The sequence below is a fragment of the Carcharodon carcharias genome, chromosome 19 (genome assembly GCF_017639515.1).
Source record: "Carcharodon carcharias isolate sCarCar2 chromosome 19, sCarCar2.pri, whole genome shotgun sequence".
NCBI classification, from domain to species: domain Eukaryota; kingdom Metazoa; phylum Chordata; class Chondrichthyes; order Lamniformes; family Lamnidae; genus Carcharodon; species Carcharodon carcharias.
The window spans coordinates 12,025,486-12,040,634 of NC_054485.1; the positions used below are offsets into that span (position 1 = coordinate 12,025,486).

The 15,149-nt window shown below is 49.8% G+C and overlaps 1 protein-coding gene across 7 annotated transcripts in view; it reads left to right on the forward strand.

Annotated features, from left to right (window-relative positions):
• ptprub (protein tyrosine phosphatase receptor type Ub) overlaps positions 1-15,149 on the forward strand; it is an 818,938-nt gene that overhangs the window by 391,259 nt on the left and 412,530 nt on the right. For all 7 annotated transcript variants that reach the window (XM_041212606.1, XM_041212611.1, XM_041212608.1 and 4 more), the window contains one exon: positions 6,982-7,253. In XM_041212606.1, coding sequence (XP_041068540.1) covers positions 6,982-7,253 — 272 coding nt within the window. The remainder of the gene's footprint in view (positions 1-6,981; positions 7,254-15,149) is intronic.

Consider the following 15,149-nt stretch of genomic DNA (forward strand, 5'->3'; position numbering starts at 1 on the left):
TCGCCACCTGTGTGCGTAGGCACACTAGCGCCTGACCACCCTCCCTAAGCGGGAGACTCAGAACCTCAGCAGCGACCCAGTGCAATCTTTTGTCCCAGAAGAAGTCGGCTAGCATTCTCTGGATTTTTGTGACAAAGTCCGGGGGAGGGGTCAAAGTGACCAGCCGATACCACAACATGGCGGCGACCAGCTGGTTTATGACCAGAACTCGACCTCGGTAAGATAGCACTCGGACCAGTCCTGTCCAGCGCCGCAGGCGAGCAGTGACTTTCTTCTCCAGTTCCTGCCAGTTTGCCGGCCAGGATTCCTCAGCGGGGCAGAGATGGACCCCCAGGTAGAGGAGGCTGGTCCTGCTCCAGGTGAAAGGCCTGAGCTCCTCGGGTAGGGGCTCCATCTGCCACTGACCGACCAGGAGTCCAGAACATTTACCCCAGTTGATCCTGGCAGAAGAAGCGGCAGAGTAGACCTCCTGGCACTCGCGCATCCTCCGCAGGTCAGCCGGGTCACTAAACATAAGGAGCACGTCATCGGCGTAAGCCGAAAGGACCACCCCGATGCCCGGCCCGCGCAGAACCAATCCCGACAACCTCCTCCGCAAGAGGCGCAGGAAAGGCTCCACGCAAATAGAATACAACTGGCCAGACAGGGGGCAGCCCTGACGTACCCCTCTCCCAAAGCGAAGGGGCGCCGTCAGGGACCTGTTAACCTTCACTAGACACTCCACGGTGGTGTACAGAAGTCGGATCCGGGCGACAAAATGCGTCCCGAACCCGAAAGCTCGCAGAGTTCCGAATAAGTATTCGTGATCCACCCTGTCGAACGCCTTCTCCTGATCGAGAGACAGGAAGGCGCTCGACAGACCAGCCCTCTGGGAATGGTGGATGATGTCCCGGACCAGTTGGATGTTATCATAAATGGTTCGGTCCGGGACGGTGTAGGACTGGTCAGGGTGGATCATGTGGTCCAGCACGGTGCCGAGCCGAGAAGACATGGCTCGGGCGAAGATTTTGTAGTCCGTGCTGAGGAGGGAGACCAGGCGCCAGTTTTTTAGAAGGCGGAGATCCCCCTTCTTCGGCAGCAGGGCAATCACGGCCCTGCGCCACGAATGGGGCATCTCCCCGGTAGCAATGCTCTCCCCCAGGACCCCCGTGAAGTCGCTCCCCAAGACGTCCCAGAACGCCCTGAAGAACTCCACGGTCAGCCCGTCTAGTCCCGGAGTTTTGCTCCTAGAAAGACCGTTGAGTGTGCCGGTCAGCTCCCCCACACTTATAGGGGAGTCGAGCTTTCCGGCGCACTCCGGGCCGACCTGCGGCAGGTCCTCCCACAAAACTCTGCAAGCTTCCTCACCGGACGGATCCGGAACGAACAGGGCAGTGTAGTAATCTCGGGCGATGGCCCTGATGTCCTCCGGATCCGAGACAAGGGATCCGTCGTCGGCCAGCAGCGTAAAGAGCTGCTTACGGACCCCGTGCCTTTTTTCCAGCGAGTAGAAGAAGGGGGAGCCACGGTCCATCTCCTTAAGGAAACAGATCCGCGACCTCACGAACGCGCCCCGAGACCCGACCAGTTGCAGGTCCCGCAGCGCGCCCTTCTTCTCATCGTACACCGACTGCAGGGCTGGGTCCGCGTCGTGCTGACGGAGACGTGCCTCCAGGTCGAGCACCTCCTTCTCCAACTCCTCGACCCTGGATTTGCATCTCTTTGTTGACCCCTTCGCGTACTCTTGACAGAAAACTCGGACGTGAGTCTTGCCCACGTCCCACCATAGCCTCAAGGAGGGGAAGCCTCCCCGCTTCCTTCTCCAGCCAGCCCAGAAGCGACGGAACGAGTCCAGGAACCGCTGGTCTTCCAACAACAGGTTGTTAAAATGCCAGTACGCGGACCCCGTCCGAGCGCAGAACGAAGTGAGCTCCGCCCACACCAGACGGTGGTCCGTGCACGGAACCTGCTGTATAGAAGCAGTCGGAACGCAGGACACGTACGCCTTTGAAACGTAAAGGCGGTCGAGTCTGGACGCTCCGACTCCAGGTGACACAAAGGTGAACACGCTGGAGTCAGGATGGAGATTTCACCAGACGTCCACTAAGTCGAAGGACCTGACCAGGTCCCGCAACTTACTCACACCTCGCGTGCAGTGCGGGGTACCGTGACGGTCCCGGACCCCGAGGGTGCAATTGAAATCCCCCCCGAGGACGATGCACTCGCCAGCGTCGATGGAGCCGAGATGAATGGACACTTCTTCAAAGAAGCTCGCTTGCTGCTGCGTGCCCAGGGGAGCGTACACATTCACAAAGTGAAGCACCGCCCCCCCCCCCCCCACCTCTCCCCCCCAGACGCACAGTCAGGTGCAGCAACCGGCCTGGCACCGGCTCCTTGACCCCCAAGATCTCCGGCTGAAAATGCGGGGCCAACAAGATAGCCACCCCGCCCGAATTGAAGGCTAGGTGACTCATGTAGACCCCCTCCTCGCCACTCCAGGAGCCACGTGGCTTCGTCTCCCGGAACGGTATGGGTTTCTTGCAGGAAGCACAACGCATACTTCCCGTCCCTGAGGACCGAGAAGTTCTGGAACCTGCGCTGTGCGCCCCTGCTGCCGCGGATGTTGAGGCTGGCTTTAGTCGTCTTCATTGTCAAAGGTACATCAAACCTTCACCTTAAGTAATTAAAAAGAAGAAGTGGACTTTTTAGTCCTTCCTCTCCTTCAGGAGCCCAGCGAGAAACGTTTGGACCCTCCGCCGCGCGTTCCTATCCAACTCGGGAGACTTGAGAGCCTCGCGAGTGGACCAGAACACCAGCGGAAAAGAATGCCACCGGTCCAAGGCCAACTGAACCCTGTCTCGGCGACCGCGGTGCCCCGACAAAAAGTCCCGGAGTTCCCTTGGGGGGATGAGGGGGGAGTCAGTGGAGGGCACCAGGGGATCCACCGCCTCGCTTGAGAGCGACTCAGCATAATCTCCAGCGCTCACCACGGACACCCCGTCCTCCTCCAGGTCATCGCCTCCAGCTTCCGACCCCTCCCCCGCATTGAGTACGGGGGCTGATTCGGAGCTGCCAGCTGGCCCCACCTGTACCTCGATCCCACCCCCAGGATCAAGGTCAGAGGGGTCCTCTCTGGTCTCCTCTAAACGTTTTGGGTCAGAGGGCAGCGGCAGTTCTGATGCCCGCTCTCCTCCCGGCACCGGGTCATCCGGGGAGCTCAGGACAAGCTCCTGACCTAAAACTAGGACGCCCGGTGCTAAGGTTTGGGAGGGAGCGGGAAGGCCCTCCTTTGCGCCGCCACCCAATGACCCGTTAACATTTGTTAAATTTTGAAAGCTACAGTCCCCCGATGAGCCAGAAGGTACCTCGGGGGTATCGAGGGTTCCTGAGTCGGGCATCACCTCAAGGGAGGTGCCTTCAGTGACCCCCGAGGGGCCCTGTTCAGGGGACTGCAGCAGGTTGACGGGGGTAACAGTGGTAGGGGTAGGGGTTTTGAGTTCCCCCAGAGGACAGGGCGAGATTTTACTTGGTGGAGACGCCACCACCTCTTCATCGGGGGAAGGGACACACCCAACTTCTTCAGTTTGGGCATCACCCACCTCCTCCTCCGAAGCGTGACGTCTCTTCTGGGTCAGGCTGGGGGCTAGGGAGACCTCCATTTCCGAGGCCCCCTCCTCCTTGTCCAGCCCTCCCGGACACTCCACCCTCTGGGTTTTTGATGTTTGATTCCTCGGCTCGGGGTCCCGCGTCTTTTCCCCGCCGGCCCCGGGAGCACGCGCAGGGACGACGCCGGGCCCAGCACTCGGCGCCTTAGCGCCCACTGGCCCGGGAGCACACGCGGACACGACGCTGGGGCCGGATGATGTCTTTTCCCCCGAGCCGGTGCTTGCAGGTGTTTGGGGGTTTTGGGGCGTTTCAGGGGCCGCCTCCAGGTTGCGGGTCTTTCTCCGCGCCTTCTTACGGCGCGGGGGCTCTCCCCCCGCCTCACCGGCAGCCGAGACGGCAGTGGCCGCCGGCGTCGCTTCCCCTTGCGGGGAGGGAGATGGAGTGGTGGCGGGGGGAGGAGGGGCGGTGCCAGCCGTGGCCGCTTGGGTGGGTCTCGTGGCCTTGGAGGCGGGGCAGTTCTTCCTCACATGCCCCGCCTCCTTACAAGCATGGCACCGCACGCCCTCCACGGTCCAGAAGACCCGATGGGCGGTCCCCTCAAAATTGATAGTAAAGGCCCCCTCCAGGCACTCCTCCTGGGCCAAGCGGACAAATACCTGGCGCCGGAAGGAGTACACGTGGCGGAGGGCCGAGTCTTTGAGGCCGAGCGGGATTGGTGCAACCCCCGACCTGACCTCCCCCAGTTTATTAAGGTGGGGGAGGAGGAGCTCACTGGATAGAATAGGTGGGACGTTCGAAATAATAATTCTCTGGGCGGTGGCCTCAAGGGGATCCACCGCCAGAAAAGTCCCGCCCACAGTGAGTCCTTTTTGCAGGGCGAGGTGCACCGCCCGCTCGGACCTCAAGAAGAATATGGCCTTCCCATACATTTTAGAGGCCGCGACAATGGCTGAGGGGCCGACGACCCCAGCCATAGCCTTTACGCAGGCCTCTATTGTCATTTCAGGGTGAGCATAGCTCTTTACCCCAAGGGCCCTGGTGAGGAGGCGGAATGGTGACAGGGCAGCAGGAGCAGCTGGAGCTGCAGAAGCAGCCACCCCTGCATAGGTTTTCTTTTTTTGAGGCCCTGCCACCGGTGACAAAACTGCCTCCACATTAGCCCTCGAGGGCCCGGCCACAGGCGATGGTGAATTGGCCTTAGGGCCAGAGCCACGCCCACCCTGGGAAGGATTGGCCATTTTGTTTGAGGAAAGGGGGTGGGGGAGAGAGGCAGAAACAACCTCCCCTCTTTTAGGCAGGAGAGGAGAGGAGGGAGAGGAGTAAAAGACAGGGAGGCACAGGAGGGAAAGAGGTAAATGTCCAGGTGGGTGTCCTCGATGGTGGATGGACAGTGGGTGGGGGCCTGATGTTCTTCAGGCAGGGGGAGGCGATGTCTTCACCAGCTACTGCTGGCCTTACCGGGGAAAAGGGCCGGGTTGGGGGAGGGGCGGCAGAAAGATGGTTTCAGCACACACACTCACCCTCCCTCGCTTCCTTCCCCAACCCCTCTGGCAGTCTTCTTGCCTCCCCCTACAAAACACAGTCCTTTATTGCCCCCACCTTACACAAACAATAACATTGGACACCCACCTAGGATGTTGTTTTTAGACACAGTCCTGGCCTTCCTGTCCTATAACAACAGAAGCTGTTCTTCTTCTCTCCCTCTCTCTCCCTTTACTCCACACGGGCAGGTCCAGGAGCAGCAGCAGCAAACACCCTCGAGTGCAGGTCCAGCAGCAACAAACACCCTCAAGTGCAGGAGCAGCAGCAGCAGCAAACACCCTCAAGTGCAGGTCCAGCAGCAGCAAACACCCTCGAGTGCAGGTCCAGCAGCAGCAACAAACACCCTCGAGTACGGGAGCAGCAGCAGCAAACACCCTCGAGTGCAGGTCCAGCAGCAGCACACAGCAGAAGCAACAACCCCAAAGGCAGCAGCAGAAACAGTTGAAACACTGAGGAGCAGCAACACCAACACCACACACCTTCTCTCCTCAGTATCAGGAAACAAACTGAATCCACAATTACCTCCACGAGATCGTTAAGAAAATGAACTCTTGATCTTGGGATTACAAACCCAGTCCCATAACCACTTGGCTGTTTAGGCCAAGCTTAAACATGTTTCCATCTGTTTTTTTTTCAGATGAAATTATATTATTTTCATAGTTTGCCAGTGTGAGATTTGAACTCTTGAGCTTGGGGTTACAAACCCAGTACCATAACCACTTGGCTATTTAGGCCAAGCTCTGCCAGTGTGTAACTCTTTCGAGTACAAACCTGTTTCCATCTGTTTCAGATGAAGTTATATTGTTTCATAGTTTGCCATTGTGAGATTTGAACTCTTGCTCTTGGAGTTACAAACCCAGTACCATAACCACTTGGGTAGCCCTGCAAATTTTTCTTCTTCAGATAATTGTCTAATTATCTTTTGAAAGCCACAATTGAATCTGCCTCCACTGCACTTTCAGGTGGTGCATTTCAGATCCTAACCTCATGTTGCTGTTAATTATTTTGCTAATCACCTTAAATCAGTGTCCTCTGGTTCTTAGAAGAAGGTTTAATATATTTTTTAAAAATTAGACGAAATCATCACAGCAAACATTTGAGAAATTGTTTGTGGATGTTTGCAAAGACATAGCACGATACAAAGCGGAATTTATATAATATATTATCACGTTGCTCAGGAGCACTTTGCATGAATTGCTTTGAAATGAAGTAACTATTGTTAAATGGATGTCCATGGAAATAGGAAGAGATTATTGCCTGATTTGTGCAGGTTGTTATTCTGTTAAGGTGTTGTGAAGAGCTGCTGCATATTATTGAAAAATTAGTGATCAATTAATATTGCCTGTGAATAGGTGCAATCTACCAGAGCAGATTTCTGTGACAGATTTCTGCTGCATGATTCAGGCTTCAACAAAACTGAAATAAAAACAGAAAATGTTGAAAATACTAAGCAGGTCTCGCAGCATTTGTGGAGAGAAATCTAACCTGAAACACTAACTCTATTTCTCTCTCCTGAGATGCTTCTAGATTTGTTCATTATTATTTATTTTTTTTAAAATTTCCAGCATCTGTAGTATTTTGCTCTTTATTTCATTTCTTTTCCAAAACATGCTATTCAGCCACTGCTCAAACTAACTTTCCTAAAAAAGGAGCTAAATGGCCCATTTATACAGGGAATTATTATGAAAATTGTAAGCATTTTAACAGTAGTATGTAAGTGGTATCAAGATGCACCATTGCATCTGTTGATGTGATGCCACTCCAACAAGAATAAAGCCACGCTTAACTCCCTTCCCCGAAAAAGATTTGTCACAATTGCCTTTTTCTCTCTAAAATATACTCTTCTTTCTTTAGGCTCCTACATGATGGTGAACTCTTCGCAGCATAATCCAGGCCAGAAAGCTCACTTCATCCTCCCGTCTTTGAGTGAAAATGATACTCACTGCATCCAATTCAGCTACTTCCTCTACAGCAGAGATGGGGGTAGCCCCGGGTCACTCCACGTCTTCATCAGGGTCAACAATGGGCCAGTTGGTGACTCAGTTTGGAATGTGTCAGGATCTCATGGGCAGCAGTGGCTCCAGGCCGAACTCGCCGTCAGTACCTTCTGGCCAAACGAGTATCAGGTATTAAGCTTAGCTCTCCCGTTGAGGGGCAAATAAAATGATAATCGCATCTGAACTGTGATCCTTGAGTATTTCTGACAAGGTAGTTCCAGTAGTTTGCAGAAATGTTCTTGCGGTTCGATGTGGCCAGGGATTTTTTAAAAAATCAGTTCATTGAAGATGGATCAACAGTACTTCTTGAAGCACTCTAGGCATGTTAAATATATGCTATGGCTTGTAAATTTCCTTTCTTTTGAGTTATGTGAACAAGTTATTTGTTATTTCTCTTCAAGGTAGTGAATGCCATTGTTCGAGAATAATGTTTTCTCTCAATGTAAATGTTAAGCACGTACCTCTGAGTGTAGCAAGCATTAGAATTGGAATGAAGCTCATTTTGCTGCCCTCAAGTAATGTGATTTCACTTGATGCTCCAAAAGCACCAGCTACTGCATCAACACCACCTTTTGGAATTTCTCCCCCTCCCCAGTTTTCTCCTTTTCAGTCCTCCTCTCATGAAGGCAGTAATTTATTACCTCCTTTACCTCAGCCAAGAGGCCATTCCCCATAGTTGGGATAACAGTGGAAGCATTGAATAATGGGATGAGACTATTATGATGGGTGTGGGGTCTAGAGGAAGAGAGCTACAGCTGTGCCTTGATCTGTCCTCACCAAGAGTCGACAAGCCTGCATTTTCCGACATGGGTTACTGACTAGCTGCCAGCAGTAGGAGTTCTGGGTGGCTTTGTTTTGCCAACGCCTTTGTTGAATCTATCCGTTGCACTCCGTGGGTCGGAGCAGGTGGGAGGCCAATGGGAAATCAACCCAAGGAATTTTACAGAAACCCCACCCACCCAGCCCACAAGCCCACAAGTGGGGAACGTACAATTCTGGCCCAAGAGTTTAGCATTGTGAGGGGTTAATGAGAAAATGTTTGCTATAGTTTGTAACCTTTGCAAGGATCAGGTATATGAGAAATTGAATGCACCTTATTTTCAAGTACAGTATGTACGTGAAATCACCTAGAATAACATGTCATTATATATAGATTATTGTCACTGGGCACATTCAACATATTGATACCAATATGCGATAGGGGAAAGCACACTTTAACATTGAGTAGATACATAGCTGACATGTTGCTCTTAATCCATCATCTCAAACTGCGCCCTACACTACCAGGACCCAAGCCATGCTGGATCTGACTCAAGATTGGCAGGATAAAAATCCGTGATTCTCGCTCTGGGTGTTTTGCACTGTTTAAATAAACTAATGCAACTCCAAAAAGGATCTCATGACCCACCAATACACTTCCCTGAAATGCTATTGTGGTGTTGGGAGTTGGAAGGCTCACAGTTGTCAGTTCACATCCCCATCATCACAAACTGGAGGTGTCCCTTGTCTTAACTTTGTGAATGCATTTGAACTATGGTCCTGGCTTGGCTCTACTGACTAAAACAAAAACAGAATTACCTGGAAAAACTCAGCAGGTCTGGCAGCATCGGCGGAGAAGAAAAGAGTTGACGTTTCGAGTCCTCATGACCCTTGGACAGAACTAAGTAGAAATAGGAATGGAGTGAAATATAAGCTGGTTTAAGGTGTGTTTGTGTGTGTGTGTGTGTGTGTGTGTGTGTGTGTGTGTGGCGGATTGGGTGGGGGGAGAGAAGTGGAGGGGGGTTGGTTGTAGGGACAAGCAAGCAGTGATAGAAGCAGATCATCAAAAGATGTCACAGACAACAGAACAAAAGAACACATAGGTGTTGAAGTTGGTGATATATATCTAAACGAATGTGCTAATTAAGAATGGATGGTAGGGCACTCATGGTATAGCTCTAGTGGGGGTGGGGAGCATAAAAGATTTAAAAATAATGGAAATAGGTGGGATAAAGAAAAATCTATATAATTTATTGGAAAAAAACAAAAGGAAGGGGGAAGAAACAGAAAGGGGGTGGGGATGGAGGAGGGGGGTCAAGACCTAAAGTTGTTGAATTCAATATTCAGTCCGGAAGGCTGTAAAGTGCCTAGTCGGAAGATGATGTGTTGTTCCTCCAGTTTGCGTTGGGCTTCACTGGAACAATGCTGCAAGCCAAGGACAGACATGTGGGCAAGAGAGCAGGGTGGAGTGTTAAAATGGCAAGCGACAGGGAGGTTTGGGTCATTCTTGCGGACAGACCGCAGGTGTTCTGCAAAGCTGTCGCCCAGTTTACGTTTGGTCTCTCCAATGTAGAGGAGACCGCATTGGGAGCAATGAATGCAGTAGACTAAGTTGGGGGAAATGCAAGTGAAATGTTGCTTCACTTGAAAGGAGTGTTTAGGCCCTTGGACGGTGAGGAGAGAGGAAATGAAGGGGCAGGTGTTACATCTTTTGCGTGGGCATGGGGTGGTGCCATAGGTGGGGGTTGATGATTAGGGGGTGATGGCGGAGTGGACCAGGGTGTCCCGGAGGGAACGATCCCTACGGAATGCCGCCGGGGGGGTGAAGGGAAGATGTGTTTGGTAGTGGCATCATGCTGAAGTTGGCAGAAATGGCGGAGGATGATCCTTTGAATGCGGAGGCTGGTGGGGTGATAAGTGAGGACAAGGGGGACCCTATCAGGTTTCTGGGAGGGAGGAGAAGGCGTGAGGGCGGATGCGCGGGAGATGGGCCGGACACGGTTGAGGGCCCTGTCAACGACCGTGGGTGGAAAACCTCGGTTAAGGAAGAAGGAGGACATGTCAGAGGAACTGTTTTTGAAGGTAGCATCATCGGAACAGATGAGACGGAGGCGAAGGAACTGAGAGAATGGGATGGAGTCCTTACAGGAAGCAGGGTGTGAGGAGCTGTAGTCGAGGTAGCTGTGGGAGTCGGTAGGCTTGTAATGGTTATTGGTGGACAGTCTATCACCAGAGATTGAGACAGAGAGGTCAAGGAAGGGAAGGGAAGTGTCAGAGATGGACCACGTGAAAATGATGGAGAGGTAGAGATTGGAAGCAAAATTAATAAATTTTTCCAAGTCCCGACGAGAGCATGATGCAGCACCGAAGTAATCATCGATGTACCGGAGAAAGAGTTGTGGAAGGGGGCCGGAGTAGGACTGGAACAAGGAATGTTCCACATACCCCATAAAGAGACAGGCATAGCTGGGGCCCATGCGGGTACCCATAGCCACACCTTTTATTTGGAGGAAGTGAGAGGAGTTGAAGGAGAAATTGTTCAGCGTGAGAACAAGTTCAGCCAGACGGAGGAGAGTAGTGGTGGATGGGGATTGTTTGGGCCTCTGTTCGAGGAAGAAGCTAAGGGCCCTCAGACCATCCTGGTGGGGGATGGAGGTGTAGAGGGATTGGACGTCCATGGTGAAGAGGAAGCGGTTGGGGCCAGGGAACTGGAAATTGTTGATGTGAGGTAAGGTGTCAGAGGAATCACGGATGTAGGTGGGAAGGGACTGGACAAGGGGAGAGAGAAGGGAGTCAAGATAACAAGAAATGAGTTCTGTGGGGCGGGAGCAAGCTGACACGATCGGTCTACCGGGACAGTTCTGTTTGTGGATTTTGGGTAGGAGGTAGGAGCGGGCCATCCGAGGTTGGGTGACTATCAGGTTGGAAGCTGTGGGAGTAAGATCTCTAGAGGAGATGAGGTCAGTGACAGTCCTGGAAACAATGGCTTGATGTTCAGTGGTGGGGTCATGGTCCAGGGAGAGGAAGGAGGAAGTGTCTGCGAGTTGACGCTCAGCCTCCGCGAGGTAGAGGTCAGTGCGCCAGACAATAACAGCACCACCCTTGTCAGCGGGTTTGATGACGATGTCAGGGTTGGACCTGAGAGAATGGAGTGCAGTAAGTTCAGAGAGAGAGAGATTAGAATGGGTGAGAGGAGCAGAGAAATTGAGACGACTAATGTCGCGCCGACAGTTCTCAATGAAAAGATCAAGAGAAGGTAAGAATCCAGAGGGAGGGGTCCAGGTGGAGGGAGAATATTGGAGGTGGGTGAAAGGATCCATTGAACGGGGAGAGGACTCCTGCCCAAAGATGTGAGCCCGGAGACGAAGACGGCGGAAGAAGAGTTCAGCATCGTGCCGAGCCCGAAATTCATTGAGGTGAGGGCATAGGGGTATGAAACTAAGTCCTTTGCTGAGCACTGAACGTTCAGCATCGGAGAGGGGAAGGTCAGGGGGTATAGTCAATACACGGCTGGGGCTGGGATTGGAAGATGGGGTGGGGACGGAGGGACAGGCAGGCGTGGAGGGTCCTAGATGGGTGTTGGTGTCGATGAGTCGTTGGAGCTTGCGTTCCTTAGCACTTGAGAGAAAGAGAAAAAGTTTCTTGTTGAGGCGTCGGATGAGGCGAAGAATAAAATGAAACTGGGGGCACGCGCAGCTTTGAAAAAGGGTACGGCGGTGCTGCTGGAGGGAGAGGTCGAGTGTGTTCATATGGCGGCGCATGGCACTGAGTCTGGATCTCAGGATGCGACGGGAACAGCAGTCCGAGAAACGTTTTATGTCCCGGACATACCTGTAATCCTGGGTGGGTTCGAAACATGAGGGGTGGAATTTCAGTTGAAATCCACGTGGGGTAATTCGGAGACGGAGACAGTCACTGAGAAAGGAGATATGGCTGTGAAAGCGGGTTTTAGTAAACACCTTGTCAAACTCAGATAATGGCGGACGGATTCTGCACTTCGAGCCTCTGCATGCCCAGACCTCCATTCCTGCTAAAGTTGGTCATTTTAATTATTATCATTTTACGCATTAAATTCATCCCAGAGAATGGGATTGTAGGAAATACAGGGGCTGATGAAGAACAAAGGCATTGGTTGGAGTCTTGTACAGAGATGATTAATCTTTTTTGAGAGGGCAGAAGTTAGTTTTGAGTTGGTAGTTGAGTCTTATTGCCTGTTCTGTTCACTGCTGTGATCAGGTAGTGGAAAATACATTGCAAATTCAGCAGACAAAAAGCTGAGGATTAGAAAGGGGCAATCTGTAAAGTCTGTCTGTGCGCACAACATTATTTGCTGATCAAAGAAACTCCAAAGCATGCAAGAAGAATTAAGAATAAATGAACAGGGTGAGTATATTGCATTGGCCGCTAAAACCCACCGAAGGGTAAGTCCATAAGAACCTTCCAAAGCAAGGAGGTTAAAATAACAGTAGTGTCTTTGAAGTTTTTTGCTTTATTCTTTCATGGGATGTGGGCACTGCAACTTTTAAATTTTAAAAGCTTCCTTCAGCTGCTAATACACAATTTATTGATGCAGTTCAACCAGCACATAGACCTGAAAGTCATTCATTACCCTTAAAGTATTACAGTAAGAAAAGGAGGAGAGGTCACTGGAAAACATATCAGCAATGGGAGCTCAGATTTTCACTCACCCCACCCCCTCTCCCTCACCACCTTGTTCAGAGTCACTGAAGATAATTGTATTGTCTGACTGCCATCTTGACAGGCCAACTCAGCACAGCTGACCGATCAAACCTACAACCTCTTTGATCTCCATGAGTTAATTCCATTCTATCTTTACTAACTGAACTATTGGAGTGCCTTCCTATGAACTGCTGATGATAAATTGGAGAATATAATTGGGTGAATGCAAAAAAACCATGAACATCCTGAGGTTTTTTTTTAAATCCCTCCTGTTAAAATTTGCTATTTAGCTTTCTCAATGGCTGAGTTGATGAACTATGCAACACTAGGACAGTTCCAGTTTTGATCCCCAGTTCTACAGTCTCACGTGCACAAGTGGCAGAGTACTAGAATTTGGCCTTAGCGACCATTGTATAGGATGGAGAAAATCAACTATTTGATCACCTTCTAGTGACAAGTACAAGTTGTACCAGCTTCCCTTCTTCAGCCCTTTATAAAATTTTGCTCATCCAAAATTCTGCTTCCTTGTATCCTAATTTGCACCAAGCCTTGTTCACGCTGTGCTCACTGACACATACCAACCCTGGCCGACTAATGCCTAGATTTTAAAATTCTCATGTTCAAATCTCTCCATGATCTCACCCCTTCCCTATCTCTGAAATCTCCTCCAGCCCTGCAGCCATCTGAGATCTCTGCAACTCTACTTCATGGTGTCAGTGTTGTTTTGTGGTGTCAGTCTGATTATATCCCTGTACAAAGTATCTTGGGATGATTTAATGTACCAAAAAAATTACAGGTTATTATTGTTATGTAGATGTGCATGAGGATAGGAGTGGACTGGTTTTGACGTCTCTCCCATTAAATAGCCTTACTTAGTGGCTCACACATGGCCCTTTTGGCAAGGTTTTAGAAGGTGCCTGACACCTATGGAATGATATCCCATTAATGAACCTACGTTTTCTGGAAAGAGGGAAACATCAGTGAGCAAAATATATTGTTAGACTTTTAATGATTTGTTTCAATGCTTGCCCAAACACTGAGTTCTCACCGTCTTCCCCTTGAAGAAAGTTGGAATAACCATATTGTAGAAATTCAAATTCAGGTTTTATTGAAAAGAAATAGAAATTTCCCAGCCCTGGTAAGCTGCATGCTTCTTTTACAAGTGAACAGGCGCTGCAAGCCTCCCTAGGTTGCCTTGCCCTTCATTCTCTGAGTTGCATTAGCTCTATGCAAACCCTTTCCAGCATCTAAAATGATAACAAAATGAGATTGTTCAAACTTTAATTTCTGTGCAGCTCTTATTTGTCATTTGATAAATCACCTAACGATGTCAGTAGCTGTGAAATAAGTTCATAGATACAAGCCTGATCCTACCTCTACACAAACAAGAACATTTATCTGCTGGTCATGTGTTCTGAAGATGATAGGAAAACATTTGTGAAAATTGTTTGCACCTTGATGGGAGGGGGCTAGCACCAGAAAATATAGATTGGCTGTGACGTGGATTACCTGCAGGAACTGGCGTGTATCCAATAATCCTGCTCGGTTCATCACTGATCAAGTCAGTTGATAGGTTTTAGAAGACATCCCTTATTTAAGTTGGTGCTGATGTTCTCCTGTAACCCTCAGTACCAGCGTGGTGCTCTGTTGCTCGCAGCACCACTGAAGCCTTGTGTGATATTGGATCGCTTGAAAATAGAAGCATGCTATTCAAAATTAAGGAATTTAGACCTGCTTAAAAGAAATAAGGAGTATGCCTAACCTGAAAATGCATTTTAATTAACAAGCAGTTTTACAAGTTCTCCCCTTAATGGGTAGTTTCAAAATCTGCATTTGGTCTTGAGTACTATGCTAGAAAACAGATACTGTTTTCAATATATACTGCAGATGCAGGGAATGTAAAATAAAAGTAGAAAATGTTGGAAACAGTTAGCAGGTCAGGTAGCATCTGTGGAGAGAGAAACCCAAGTCAGTTTTGAGGAGAGGGAGGTAGAGAGATGGAGAGGTTTAGGAAGGCAATTCCATAGCTTTCTGATAAAGGGTCGCAGATCTGAAATGTTAATTCTGTTTCTCTCCACGTAACCTGCTGAGTATTTCCAGCAGTTTCTGTTTTATTTCAGACTTTCAGCACCCAAAGTATTCTGCTTTTCCATAGCTTAGGGCCTATAGGTAGCTTAAGGCCCAGCTGCAATCAATGGTGGGGCAAAGGACATGATTTCATTGTTGGGAGCATTGACGAACTACATGATTCCTCATCCTCTAGTGACCTTAGGAGGATGATAAAATGATACACCAACATATAACAACAACTTGTATTCAAATAGTGACTTTAACATAGTAAACCACCCCACGCACTTCACAGGAGCATAATCAAACAAAATTTACTATGATACATGATAGTTGTTTTCCTCATCATCGATGCACTAAAGCAAGGCCTAGAGTAAAATCATTAAACATTTTTTTGTTTTGGCGTTTTGGGAGAAAAATATCAATGAAAAGATTAAGGATAATGATCTGAGAGTTTCTCCAAAGGCATTTTTTTGTAAAATGTTGAAGCTCTTATCAAGGAAGACAAAAATTACAATA